The 15,138-nt window shown below is 46.2% G+C and overlaps 1 protein-coding gene across 1 annotated transcript in view; it reads right to left on the bottom strand.

Annotated features, from left to right (window-relative positions):
* LOC144141018 (uncharacterized) overlaps positions 1-12,633 on the bottom strand; it is a 67,087-nt gene extending 54,454 nt beyond the window's left edge. Inside the window, exons 1-2 of the mRNA XM_077672494.1 lie at positions 12,454-12,633; positions 10,565-10,687 (exon numbers count right to left, since the gene is read on the bottom strand). Coding sequence (XP_077528620.1) covers positions 10,565-10,687; positions 12,454-12,493 — 163 coding nt within the window. The 5' untranslated portion in view covers positions 12,494-12,633. The remainder of the gene's footprint in view (positions 1-10,564; positions 10,688-12,453) is intronic.
* Positions 12,634-15,138: the final 2,505 nt, after the last annotated feature.

Raw genomic sequence — 15,138 nt, forward strand, 5'->3', positions numbered from 1 at the left:
GGTTGGTCTTCGGTGGGATAAACCGGGGGACTTCAACCGCTGGGTGCACGAAGACCGCTACTGCAGGTCGCTGCTGAACTTTTTACACGAGACCGTACTCAGACTTGTACAGGGTCATCAATTTCCTGGCCACCTGTGCTTTTGTACCCGTTCTCTTTATTCCACCTAATGCCTTATCTTTTCTTTATATGCCGCATGGCAAAAATGCGAATAAAAAAAAAGAATCAGAGGCAACGACCTGGAAAAATGGGATGGACGCAAGGAAGTCCTTAGATATATACAGAATCGGGAAGCGGGAGATCACGAGGGAAATGTTCTTTGATAATACCAAAGGGAGTGAATTGCTTTTCGAAGCCCGGGCGGGTTGCTTGCGGACTAAAACGCTTATCCGCGAGCCGGTGCAGTGTGAATTGTGCGCAGGTTGCGGCAGAGGGGCAGAAGCAATTGGCCATATTGTAACGGAGCACAAAGGTGTCCGTCCAGTTCCCAGTGAGGAAGACATCCAGCAACCGGAAGCCCTTGACTTTAAGGTTAATGGAAAAGTGAATTGGACAGCAGTAGAGGTTAGTAAAAGGTTAGAATGTTGGTGGGAAAAGAGCAGAGAACAATCTGGGAAGACATGCGAACATAGAAGTCAGACTAGCACAAAAATTCCATAAAGGTTTTTTTGCGAAGCGATTGTACAGTGGCGTTACGACTAAGGTCGCTGTGCAACGCCACCCCGTTACAAAGAAGAAGCCGGTAAGCATCATCATAATCGCGGTAAAATTGAATTGACTTGGGTAAACCTCTACATTTATCTCTCGTGGGAGGATAAAGCGGGAGGAAGGAGCATGAGAGGCGGGCGGGAAAGAAAAGCCTGGATGTTGAAGAATCTCAAAGGCGAACAAAAAGCAAGAAATGCAAACTGCAGGTGCATTAAATACAGGGCATAATAAATTTTAACATGACGAATGAGAATCTTCTTTCTGCTTGCCCTTCTTCCTCTGTCTCCTCCGCGTACCGTCGGGTCGAGGTTCTGGCACTTTTTCCACGTGCTGACCCCGCACGCGGGCGCCACTTTCAAAAGAGATCACAGTTCATGGTAATGATAAACATCCTTCCGGCCCCAGCACTGATGGTTGTAATCTTCTTCTACGCTGCAGTAAGCTCTATTGGGTCCGGTAACTGCACCGGTCGTCGCAGTGTAGCGCCACTAGGAAACCTCAGAATGCAGGCTCAAACATTTTGGTCGCGTCCCATGATAACTTCTATAACCTGACTAGTCTTGCACATCGGTCGAGGAGATTTTTCTCTGTGCACAAGCACCATACCTCCTATTTTAGATCGTAGGTGGGCCCATCTTTCGAATGGTGGAAAGGCTGCAGGTGCAACAGATATCCCTTGGTCCATCTCCTCCAGAAGTGTTCTACAAGCCGGTCACGGTGGAGCCACCTTCGCGTGATTTCGCTTCTTGTTGATTGCGTTGTTTGTTATTGGCCCGCAGGAATTGCAACAAGCCTCCTTTCTATTAAGAAGTGGGCGGGCGTGAACACCTCTGTATCGGTAGGTGCTGCAGAAAGGTACGTGAGCAGACGAGAATTAATCACCGACTCTGCCTCAAAGTACAGTCGCAACGGCGAAAGATTGGCGCAGGTGACTGGTTATCCGAGCAGAAAAATCGCGTCACGCGGCGCTATTGTTCCCGATCGTGTATATAGCCAGAGTGGCGAACACATTCTAATCTACAAAAAAGGGGTGGCCGGCGAAATGTTGGCTCTCCGATTAAACTGCGATAAATGAAATACCGCTGCCCCCAACGACAGCTAAAAACGGAAATACGCAGTACGTTGGGGCGTGATTTTACCGATAAGAAACGGGCAATCGATCGTTTCAAATGTAAGCTGTTTGTTGGAGTGCTTTCCGCCGCCCACCCCTTCATTAGGCACCTTCTCATTCGTCCCTTTCCTTTTTAATCCCATCACGGGCAAAATAGAAGTTTCTACTACTACTACCCCTTCATTAGAGAGTAGAATGTGTTTGCCACTCTCCCTATATGCGCGATCGGGAACAATACAGCGCCGCGTGTAGCGATTTTTCTGATCCGGTCATGAGTCGCCCTTGCCAATCATTTTCCGTTGTGACTGTAGAGTCATCAGTCCATCAGCCGTCAGCGCAGCTTACCCCAGGATTCAGAGGAAGCAACATTTATTTCCCAGCACGCACCATACGCTGCCAAAATCCGCCCACCATGGCGCTCTTTCTAAAAAAAATCAAAACATCCCCCTCGCGAGGGGCACGATCAAATGCAGAGCATTTCCGCGGGGGGCGTGCCTGCCAGTCTTATGGATTACGTATTGGTTGTTGTTGTTGTAATTGTTGTCTTCCAGCGTAGACATTGTCGATGAAGTCGATGGTGAAACGTGAAACGTGCCGTGAACCCCCTGCCGCGGCTATTACGCAACGTGGAGAGGCTACGACGCAACGTGGCGCGGCTATGACGCAACACAATCCAACACAATCCACTTTAATCCAACCCAATCCAAATCCAAGGCAAGCCAAGCCAAGCCAAGCCAAGCCAATCCAATCCAATCGAATCCAATCCAATGCCCTTCGCGAGAGAGGGTTATAGCGCCGAAATCGCGCCACCACATGAACGCGAACCGAACGCGGCGAGAGAGGGTGTTGCGAGCGGAGAGAAGGCGAGGAGGACGCGGGGGAGAGGTCGCACCTGTGGCCGACGGTTGAATGAGTCAAGGATATAAGGCGCGTGCGTAACCTTCCATTCTGTGTCGGCTCCGTGGAGCAGTCGGTAAAGTGCCGTGTACCTTGCGTTCCGCCCGCAGAGTCGTGGGATCGAAACCTGGCGCCGGAAGGTATTATTTCTTTATATAGTGTAGGGTGCGGACTACGTAGTGATGCGGACTACGGACGCCAACGCGGGTGACATCGTGAGTTACTAAAATGCTCTGCATTTAATTAACTTCATTTGCACGCATGTTTCAGCGCAATAATCTGGAAACGTTTCGTCAATGAACGTCTTAGAAGCAGCGATGGCGAGCTACGACCAAGAAGAACAGTCATGGGCTGTCCAGCAGGTCCTGGAGGCTCTCGAAAGGAAGAAGTCGAACGAAAACGACGGGAAGGCGCCTTCACGGGCGACGAACCGCGGAAACAGAAGCCGACGCCGAGCAGAGGACCGCGCCAGGATGACGTAGAGGCCGGCGTCGCGACTCTCTAGGGCATCTAACTGCAGGCTATCTATAAAGTTGCCTCCATCCATCCATCCTAACGATGCAATACCGTTGAATGACTTTTTGAACGTTCGTTGTCCGTGCAGATGACAGCCGGGAGTCCTCGGCGAGACGTGAATGTTCGGAGGGCTAGAAGAAACGCTTCACTCGAAAGTCTTTAAAACAGCTCCAAATTCAGGGCTTCCGTAACTGCCCATTAAAACAAGGCAGTGTAAACTTTCGCCGGTGAACCTTCAGTGCGATTACGGAGGGTTCCACCGAAGTCTATCCCTACTACGTTGAAGGGGTCCGAGCGGCGCACTGTATCACCAGGTATGACGGGGACACAGGTGCGCTAGCTGGCCCCTTTCAGATAAGATGGAACAAAGCATGGCTGGTCGACCTCTTCAATTCACTTGAAAGTTTTTACCTCATTCCCGCATGTATGTAATGTGCGGATTTACAAATATTTTCGGCGGAAAAAATTTTGGCCGACTGAAAAAAAATTTAGAACCCACCCGCTTGGACCCCGGCCGCTACCTGCCCATGCGCCGTGGCCAAGTTTAGCGACGTCTACCAAAAAATATACTAATCAGGCGGGAATGGTAATTTTTATGCGTAATCTACGCCTGGTTTACATTTCGCGCCCAAAATATCGTTGGCTAGAAAAACATATATGTTTTGTAATACATGTCCAAACCTTGCTCAGAGCGCATTTTGTTCTGTACTTTGCGGACCAGTATTATCGTAAGTAATGGAGCTAGATCCTTTAAATGTGAGTGAGGGCTGCTCCTGGCAAGCCCAAATAAGGGCTGTAAATATCGTGTCTATGCACACTACGGTTAAAAAGTAAATGGCGCACAAGTGTGAAGAAAAAACTAAAACACTCCGTGTTCAGAGGCTTATTAAAAAAGTAACACTTCTTGGATTTTGCTGAAGTTCTCCCCAGATGTTAACCTGTGAATGTACTTCAATGATTATTAAAAACATGTTGCATCATTTTGTTCCTCACGCGCCTACAGCGCGAGAAAAAAGCCTGGTCGGCCAGGCCTTCACAAGATACTGAGACACGAAACACGATCCTGAGACAAGATCCTGAGATCCTGAGATCCTTAGACAAGATCCCGAAACAAGATCCTGAGACACGAAACAGTGAGAGCAACTTCCAGTGAATGTGCAGAAATTTGATAATTTTTTGTACCAGAGGCAAACGATTACTTATTGATAGTATCACAGAGAATTCAGAAGCGAAACTGAAATTTTTATGAGAATTTTTGAAGAAACGAAACTTTCGCAGTGTTAAAGACCTGGACACCAGCGCCCTGAAACGCCTTTTGGGCCGGGACAACTTCAAGAAAGTGAGTGAAGATGATTACTTGTGTCAGCACTGCTTCATGCAGTTTACTAAAGAAATTCCTCGGCAAACGTCTGAGCCTGACGCCGACATTTTTGTGACTGCCGAGGAAGCTGTGGCGCACCTAAACCTTGGCGTACTTGTTCCTGAAGTGTCTCCACTGAAACCGCCAAGTGCAGTGAGAAAACGGGACAGACCAGCTTATGCCAAACGAAAACAAAGGGAATTGGAGCAGTCTGTGACCAAAAAAGTGCGCTCGAGCCTGGACGCCGCATATAATGGGCAGACTGCATATAGCTCAACAGAGAAAAAGTGCTCCACCTGCGCCGAGTTCAACCACAACTCGACAAGCTTTTGTAACTGCTACATCCTCCAGGGAGCGTTGCCAGCTGCTCACGTTGCTGCCGTCATTCCTCAAAAAGAACGAAGTACAAAAGATCATTCCGGAAGCTTCTATGCACCTGATCAACAAGTCCCAGAAGTTGAGGGAAAAGCACGGCGTATGGTATCAGCCGGACCCATACACGAGGCAAAGGGTGAGTCAGGACTGCATATCCACGGCATGTGAGTACTTCACGAAAGAGGAGCTGGAGTGTTCGAGACAAAGTCCGAATACGAAAGACGTCATCTTGGTTGTGCGTGACGGAGAAAAAACTGTTGTCACGAAACGCTTCTTGACACGATCAATTCGAGAAGCGTTCCGCATTTACTAGGAACGAAATCCTGGCTCAAGCATTGGGCTAACAAAGTTTTACTCGTTGCGGCCTCGTTGGGTCAAATGTAGTCCTCAGCCAAAAGTGTATGTCTGCGTCTACTGCGCTAACTACGAACTCTTTGTTGCCGCTGTGGAAAACGCTAGCAACTCAAAAATAGATGCCAGTGGATTGATCGCTGCATTCCTCTGCACTCCGGCATCAGACCACTGCTTCTTAGGGGAGTGCGAAAAGTGCCCAAAAGGAGAGTCTCTGACGCTCGAAACACTAAATATCCCCGAAGAACAAGACATTGTGGTTGCCACGTGGGAGTCCGGCGACCTTGTGAAGGAGACCCTTGACCCTTCAGCATTCCTGAGGGGACTCCGACTATCACTGGCTACAGAAGAACGGAAAGTTGGGCTAGTTGGTATGTGTTCATTTTGGTGGAATACAGAAGCACTCAAAAAACAAGGACGAAGGAAGAAGTAGACAGCACGACAGAAGCGCCGTGCTGTCTACTTCTTCCTTCGTCCTTGTTTTTTGAGCGCTTCTGTATTCCACCAAAATATCACTGGCTACATGGATCGTGCACAATCACATCTGAAAGACCCAGGGAGCTGCCATCCACAATGAAAAGAAGTGCGAACAGCGAGGAAGCGTGGTGTTTCACTTTGATTTTGCCGAAAATTGGACTGTCATCCTTCCCGACGAGGTACAAAGCTACCACTGGCATAAAACCCAAATATCGATATTCACTTGTGTGGTGACGACCCGAAAAAACAGTCATAGTTTTGTGGTTGCAAGCGATGACGTCTGCCATGACTCTGCGCATGCCTGCTTGGCTTTAGAAAAAATCAGGCTGTGGGTAGACGACAATCTCCCACTGTACTCCAAGGTGACTTATGTGAGTGACGGAGCTGCCAGTCACTTTAAAAACAGGTACCAGCTTCATGAGTTGCGAAAGAGCGACATGCCTGAAACGCAATGGATATTCTCCGCAACAGGGCTCGGAAAAAATGCCGAGGAATCGTCCAACACCAGGCGACACTTTACAACCTAAGAGAACCACTAAGAAATGCGATTCAGACGGCAAAAGACATGGTAACTGTGTTGTCTGAGAAGATCAAGGGCGTTCACTTCATATACCTCGAGGGGAACGAATTTTCCAGCTATCGCGAACCAAAAAGGAAGAATGGCGAACAGTGCGTGCATTTCCCGGCATACAGTCCTGGCACGTGTGGCGTTTAAGGAAGTCATCAGAAGCAGATATATGCGAACTATACGCAGCGCGGACTGTTTGTGCCCCTTTGAGGAAACTGTGAACATTGATGCAGCAAGCAACGTGTAAATAAACAGCTAGTAGCTGCACGGTATTAATGGGGTGCCGATGGAACGCTGTCATGTCAAACGTTGACTCGTTAATGTCACTTGGCTATTCTATTCTCCTTATCTCAGAAGATATTCTGCCCTTTCAACAAAATAATTAAAGGAAATCTGCAGAAAGTCACAATCGTCGTTTTATGTCTCAGCTCCTTGTGACGAGCATGCTTGACAAGGCTCTTTTGCTTTTCAGTGATCAAAATGGTGCGAGTTTTTTAATGCTCACGAAAGTAAATTAGGAGGAAAATATCTGTGGAAAGCTTCATAAAACTCGAAGAAGCGTTTTTTTTTAAATGCGCGTGAATCAGGAGTTCCTCCGTTTTTTCTTCGAAGAGTACATGTTTAGCGGTGCGCAGATTGTTTATTTTCGTTCCAAAATATACATAAAAATTTCAGTTTCGCTTCTGAATTCTCTGTAATACTATCAATAAGTAATCGTTTGCCTTTAGTACAAATAAATTATCAAATGTCTGCACATTCACTGGAAGTTGCTCTCACTGTTTCGTGTCTCAGGATCTTGTGAAGACCTGGCCGACCATGCTTTTTTCTCGCGCTGTAGGCGCGTGAGGAACAAAATGATGCAACATGTTTTTAATTATCACTGAAGTACATTCACAGGTTAACATCTGGGGAGAATTTCAGAAAAATCGAAGAAGTGTTTTTTAAGCCTCTGAACTAGGAGTGTTTTAGTTTTTTCTTCACACTTGTGCGCCATTTACGTTTTAACCATAGTTTGCACAGACGCAATATTTACAGCCCTTATTTGTGCTTGCCAGGAGCAGCCCTCATTCAAATTTGACCGCTCTAGCTCTATTACTTACGATAATACTGGTGCGCAAAGTACAAAACAAAATGCGCTCTGAGCAGGATTTAGACATTTATTACAAAAAATATGTTTTCTTTAGCCAATGATATTTTGGGCGCAAAATGTACACCAAGCGTAGATTACGCATAAAAATTACCATTTCCGCCTGATTAGTATATTTTTTGGTAGACGTCGCTAAACTTGGCCGCGGTGCATGGGCAGGTAGCGGCCGGGGTCCACGCGGGTGGGTTCCACATTTTTTTTCAGTCGGCCAAAATTTTTTCCGCCGAAAATATTTGTGAATCCGCACATTACATACATGCGGGAATGAGGTAAAAAATTTCAAGCGAATTGAAGAGGTCGACCAGCTATGCTTTGTTCCATCTTATTGAAAGGGGCCAGCTGTCTTTGAACGTGCCCTTACGCAGTCATTGCATCTGCCGATGTCCTTTTTTATAGCGTGAGCTACACTGGCTGAGGTTGAGCAGTTTGGCGTGGCTTCTGGAGAGCCGTGCTGCGCATGTGCAAGGAGCAGTGACGTAACACGGCGCACAGAACATTGCTCGCTGCCCGGTGTCTGTCGCACACCCTACGCGCCCAGCGTCTTCGCCGACCTCCCTTCCACACGTGGTGGCCCGGTCCACTTGATCATGCGAGGGGTGGCCGGATGTGGAACCGATGGCTCGTGCGTCGCAGTAACACCGGCGTGCGCCTGTGGAACCATCTTAGCCCTGGGGCGATTAGTGACGCTGCCCCCGAGCCGCTTGATATAAATATACGTGTGTCACATAATGCGTATACCGTGTGTGTGTCATTGAAGCAGCAGTAAGCATGATAAGCTAATCCTAGACAACCAGGAAGAGCTAAGAATAACCTGGTGAACCTTAGCTCCCGCTACGTATATCCTGGCATAGTCGAGCTAAGCCACTGCTATTTTTTTCCTATTTGTGTACCGCGCTAGATCTAGAACCTTGGTCGTAGCTCGGCCAGTGTGCCTTGAGTCCAGTAATGAAGGGTTCGCTGGTGGCAAACCCTTGACAAACGAGTGGCAAACGGGTGAGAAGGTGGCAGTAAAAGAGGGTGATTGCCAATTCATCCCCTTCTTGCGAAAGCTCTAGCCTGCTCTGCACACGCATCAATCCTCCTGAATACGGGAAAGGACTGAGCTGCCGAAGCTTTATCGGCCTTCGAGAGCAGCTTGATTCCAGAGCCGCTCGAGTTGCTCACCGTAACTGTCTTGTTGAACAACTGGGATCCAGTACACTTCCAGGTCCTGAATCTCTTCCGCTAAAATAGATGTGGATGTCTCGGTGGCAACATTTTTGCAATGTTGATGAATCATGGCATCCAAGCCATGTGCCGAAGAATGCGACACACACTGGAATACGGTACCAAGTCCAAGGTGGGATTCACAGTTCTCACAAAGAAGACTTGCACGCGTTTTGCCTTTTCTCCGTCGACGCTTTTCAAAACAATTTCCGAGACTTCCATAGGCCGCTCTGGAAGCCCTTGCAGTAACCACGTGGGGCCATGCCACGGTTGTGCATCAGTTTTAAAAATTGCGATCATACCACGCGCATGAAGTGATCCGAGGGATTGCGGTTTCTGGAACAATTGCGCCACTATGTCTTAGCCGTGAGTTTATGAATTCCGGTGACTTTTTTTGACAGATTCCTTACGTTATGACCGATAACCTGTAATAAAATGCAGAGTGATGCGGGAGTCTGTCCAAAATATAGTAATTTTGATAAGAGATGTTTCCAAAATGTTCCAGTCCGCCAATTATGCATTTTTGAAGAAATGCGAGGCGTTGCATGGTTGGCTAATTTTCTCCGCATTTTTATTCGTATTTCTAACGCTCATTTACGGGATTTTTAAATTTGGCCCTCGTGTTTAGGAGATTATAACAGGCATGTTTTTGATTTCGTCAGTTCATTTTTGTAAGTTTTTCTTTTTCTTTTTAGGCTTCTTGGCTTTTCGGATGCTGTTCAACCAAATCTCCTTTTACGCCATCATAACGATTAAGCGGGTTATTACTGGCGCCTAAGTATTTTGGGGGAAATTCAGGGCGTCCCCCGGTTGGTTGATTGTCGCTATTTTTCGATCCGTATTTTCAAACGTTCTTTTCTTGGCTTTTGGAGGAGGCATGTTTTTATTTTTTCTGTTCATTTTCGTGATGTATTTATTTTTTTTCTATTTCTTGAATTTTCTCGTTCTTGAAAATTTTCTTCGACCAAACACCCTTATTTACGCAATTATGGCGACTAAACGTGGTAATTCCACCTATTGTACAAGTTTGTGCAAATTCAAGGCGTTACAGAGCCCTAACTGGCGGGGTACTCGACACAGAATGTTGCACATTAAGATGAGCGTGTACAGGCTGCTCAAAATAGTACGGTCTGCATTGCGCAGTGCCTGATCACAGATGCAATTTTTGAATAAAGTGATGTGCACTGCTGTCATGCGCCGGATTTGTTTTGAAGCATGCAATGGTCACTCGAGCTCATTTCATAAAAGGGAAACCATGGGATTGACAGAGTACTCACGTAGCCACACCGGGGGCGGTATTCTCGTGGTTTGTCCGTTTTGTCTCCGTTTCAGAAGTGCCCGGTTTGAGCAAGCCTTGGTTGGCTAAAAGCGAACACCCGGATGTGACGCCATGCAAGCACGGTGGAGCTATGAGCCGCGGCTTCTCTTAGCATACGATTTGGAGCAGACGATTTTTCATCGCCTTGTTGTGGGTTCGCTGGCAGAACATAAACACACAAAAAAGATAGTTTGAAAAAGGTTTGTCCTTTAAAAATCTGTTTACAAGAACAGTTCCCCAAATGTCAACCCAAAGCCCACCTACAACTGGAAGTACGTCACAATAAAACGGACACAAAAAGGACGTTTATAAAACAGACAACCACGAGAATACCGGGCCGGGTCCATCTTGTCTCGAAAACTTGTCTCGAAAACTTGGCCGGGTCCATCTTGTGTCCATCTTGTCGTCGCGTTCAATTTACACAAAATGTGCAGGTTAACCGCGAATTCGCTCATGACTTCTTCCGTCATTTTACTCTATGACAACAGCGGATCCTAGACTAGATGAAATAACAAGTAAGTAAAAACGCACGTGAATGTCCATGATGCGGGTAGTCAGGTGGGACACAGTCACCGTCGTCATCGCAGATCTTTTCAGGAGGCACAAGTTTACCATAACAGGCCATTGGTTCATCTAGCTCGTTTCCCGCAGTGGCTGGTTGTGAAAAAAAAAAAGAAAAGAACGACAAAATGCGCAAGATATCAGACACTTCGTCTAAACCATACTATTCAATAGCTAAGTGCAGCAGCCGCCACAAGCAAAAGAAATGAGCTGGCATTCATTAAAAGGTAGCGACTTAAACAGCCAATTTTAGTTTCATACTAATATTTTCCCATGTTGCACCCCATCTACGACCCTTTGCATTGAAATTGCGATGTGTTCGCGACAGTTCTTCTAGTGACTAAGTTTGTATTCCTAGCATGGGACTTTTGAAAATGAATTCGGAGTCCGTTCATAACTGAGGTGCAGGCAACGCAAAGCATTTAGTTTTACGTAGTAATAGCACCTCCATACAGTCAGGTCTCACCTGTATGTTTTTTAGCAATTTTTTTTTATTCTGTGTAGTAAACTTCGTGTGTGGATATGTGCAAAAAAAAATTCAAACGGGAACCACTGTATCGTTCACAACATACCGCCCTTTGTGCATCACTGAGAACAGGTGATGATGTCGGCCATTCGACGCTTATCGTTTTGACCTATCATTTTGCACCGAAATAATGTTCCAAAAGGATTGAAATTGTTTTTAGTGAACAACGAACATAAAGTCCTGGGGGGGGGAATTAGTTAATGACGGCCGAACCGCACAAAAAGAAAACAACCTTCCGACTTCAATATAAATGTGTAGGCACACGTCCGTTGTTTCGATAATCCTGTATGAACATCTTGTAATGACAGTTCAACTACTCAACGCCATTTTATCATATTCCTAAATTTAAGTATCCAAACAGAGAAATTCCTTTTCAATCTACATTTACATACTTGGTAAAAGGTTCTCTTCTCAACTTGGGACGAGACAACGGAAACGCGATCTCATCAGCGTGAACCAGCCTCAAAAAATTACTGGCGTTTGCGATGTTTGGTTTGATAACGTCGGGCCTGCAGACAGCATGCAATATAAATTTCAGTGCCTATTGCTAAGAGAAGCCGTAAACCAGAAAAAAAAGCCTTCGTTCTACAAGTTAGGGTGGCACGTATGTGTAAGACTGGCTCACATTATCACGTTCTTTTGTACAGCACATTCTACACGGTGCAAATTTCGTCAGCGTATTCGCAGCTTCGACGCCGCTCGTGAGGCAAAAACGATATATTTTTCTATTTTCACTTCTGCGACATAGGGCCAAATGCCAAGCGGAGTTCACATGAGACGTTAGGCCATTCCAAACATGTGGCAAGTTGACACAGCAACGAGAATAGATTGTTCGGCCTCACGAGCGCTGCCATAGGTGCGAAATCGCATGCGAAATTAGCACCATGAAGAACGGTTATGAGGTATTTCATACTTCTCCGGTAGGTGCGGCTTAGTTCGTTCAGTTATGCAGTAGTTAGCCCGCTCAACTTGCGCTGACTAACTATGGCGTATCTATGGTCACGCTTCTTTGCGTTCTTCTACGCAGAAATAACTCATTAAACTTTCAGTTTTAAAATGTTTAAAGTCGTGTTGTAATTACGTGTTTTAATTCGTTCAGATACAGGCGACTAAAAATGCAAAAAAGGAACGTATTTAAAGTTTCTGGCGTATTCTTTGAAAGCCTTTTCTACAATCCGGAGGAAACGGCCAACGAGATGCATGAATTCTAAGCTTTGAATGCATTGTTTGATTTCGCTTTTTGAAAGGCGCGAAAAAGAAAAAAAAAATGAAAAAAGGGGAATGTGTTCCAAAGTGTCAATCTTGGAAAATGGGACAGAGCTGCGGATCTTACCTTGTATGGCGGTGAAGAGAAACGCCAACAGCAGCCGCATGCCTATGCTTCCTAGCTTGCGTCCAACTACTGTACCCTGGTTCTTATCTTGTGCTACACTCTACTGCACTGTCGCACGGTCAAGCTGTCGACGCGGGAACCTCTCCATGTCTCGAAGACAGAACTTTGCCTTATAAAGACGCTTGTACTCACATAGATATGGCTGTGGACAAGGTCGACGTAACGAAAGGCGGCCATTCTACCCTTCGCGAGATAAAAAGGAGGAAATATAATCACTCCGAAACTATGCAACAAGATGCCCTGCGCACTTGCGATAGCGTGGTTTCCGGCGTTATGCCGCTATCGCTGCAAGTCTCAGGTTCCTCCAATCGCACGATGAAGAGAAACGCCAACAGCAGCCGCATGCCTATGCTTCCTAGCTTGCGTCCAACTACTGTACCTTGGCCTTTATCTTGTGCTACACTCTACTGCACTATCGCGCGGTCAAGCTGTCGACGCGGGAACCTCTGCATGTCTCGAAGACAGAACTTTGCCTTATACTACCGAAATGTAAAAAGACGCTTCTACTAGCATAGATATGGCTGTGGACAAGGTCGACGCAACGAAAGGCGGCCATGCTACTCTCCGCAAGATAAAAAGGAGGAAATATAATCACTCTGAAACTATGCAACAAGATGCCCTGCGCACTTGCGGTAGCGTGGTTTCCGGCGTTATGTCACTATCGCTGCACGTCTCAGGTTCCGTCTATGATACTCGCTGCCCCTGCATATTGGCTGATTCTTTTCTTGGGTTCTCATTTTACAAGCCTCAAGTTCCGCCTGTAGAATCGCTCCGCTAGCATCTTCGCTGGTTGTCATTTCATGGCGACAAAGACGGGCCATCTCTTTTACTTGTTCATTTGCTCAGCGTTTTCTCCGTTCTGACATCTGCTAGTGAAGGGATTTTTACATTTTTCAAAACGAGTGCAAAAAAATAAAGTGAATGCTTATACAATTAACTCAAAGGAATGCGACAAACTCAATAGCTTAAACTAAATGCGAACTAAGCACTGAAAAAGAACTGCCGTGGTAAAACTACTCCAGACATGCTAGTTTTCATTACAGGAGAAACGTGCCATGAGAAACTATTCAGGAAGCTTTGGTACCATTAAAAGGACTATAAAAACAAAATGCAAGCTAGGTTAAGTCCTTATATTGCGTTGTCCCTATAATAACGATGCCAATTTTAAAGAGAGATTCAAACAATTTATCAAGATGATAAGCAAAACAGATGAAATAGCGGCCAGCAACACTCTCGTCCAACCCTTATGAAGGTGAAGGAATTGGTTTGTGGGCCTGGCCGCAACCTACCCGAGCCACTACTATAAAACATGACTAGGATTTTGTAGTGTGATCTGGTTCCATTTCATTGTACCACTACAATGCTAAAATGGATTTAACAAACGCACTAATAATATTTTTAACGGCGAAGCTGTTGAGCCAATCGTTTTCGTATGTTTTCCGGAAAAAAAAACACCAAGAAAATGGAGAGCGCTCGCGCAAGCGTGCCTTAAGCGCACGTTCATCAAGCTAAGCATAACCTTGTTAGGCAGATTGGCCAATATTTACAAAAACATCTCGAGCGCTCGCCGCGTTCCTCGAGCGCACGTTCGTCAAGCCAACCTTACCCACTTAGCCAACATTGGCCACACAAAAAAAAAAAGAAACAATTCTAGCGTTCTTCGTATGGTGGCACACTTGCTTGGAACGACAAAGACTCTCCTAATAATACATGCTCCAAATGATACATGTATAAATATGAGACGCTGGTTCATTAAATGTTACTTGCAAGTCAGCGCTTGTCCCGTCGTTCTTCCTTAGTGTCGTTGCCCAAGCCGCGCTCTATTTTTCAATCATAACACGTCATAGCGGATGCCCCCCGTTCGTTCGTCCTCGTGTCGTCGTGCACATGCGCTCTGTACCGTAGAAGAACCGCGACTTGAATGTCGAAGCTTGCTGTGGGTGATCATTGAATCCATATCGCCCGGCCACGGAAAATACGCACGGCCGAAGAAAAGGCCGTGCTTCGAGAGGCTCGACGTGCTAGCTCACTCTGGCCTTGCTCAACACAAGGCCGTGGAAACGCCATGCCGCTGACGTCAACCACGAGACCACAACGATACTAAAGCTAACTTTGTGTTTCTCAAACTACTTCGCCATTCAAATCTTGCGCGTGAGAGCAAGCCTCCCTGAACTTTATCACTGAAATTCCCTGAACTTTTTTCTGCTACCGGCGTTGCATGAAGCGAGATTTGAAACTTTGTTATTAATTTTCTGGTGCTTGGGTGCCCCAATGCCCGAAAAACTGTCGTATCCGTTGTTATGGCTATGTCGTCAAGAAAATGGCCGCCACTGTAAAATAAAATAAAAATCACATTTGAGTTCTCACATGATTTCGCACATGATTGAGTTCTCACATGATTTAAACCACGGAGTATATAGCCCAGTGCGTTACTATTCTCGGGAACAAGTTAAGAACGGCTATAGCTCATGTATGGTATTCCTCGGCCTAAGCGACGGACCCGGATGTTAACGGGCGCGCGCGTTTTGAAAGGTGATTGCTATGAATGCGTGATGTCAATTGCCTCTTCTCATGTAGTTTTTGTAGCCGCTGCAGTATTTTATGAGCGTAGTAAGTCCAAAAATC

The sequence above is a fragment of the Haemaphysalis longicornis genome, unplaced genomic scaffold, assembly GCF_048455015.1.
Source record: "Haemaphysalis longicornis isolate Haplotype H1 unplaced genomic scaffold, Haemaphysalis longicornis Haplotype H1 scaffold_590, whole genome shotgun sequence".
In the NCBI taxonomy this organism is placed as follows: Eukaryota; Metazoa; Arthropoda; class Arachnida; order Ixodida; family Ixodidae; genus Haemaphysalis; species Haemaphysalis longicornis.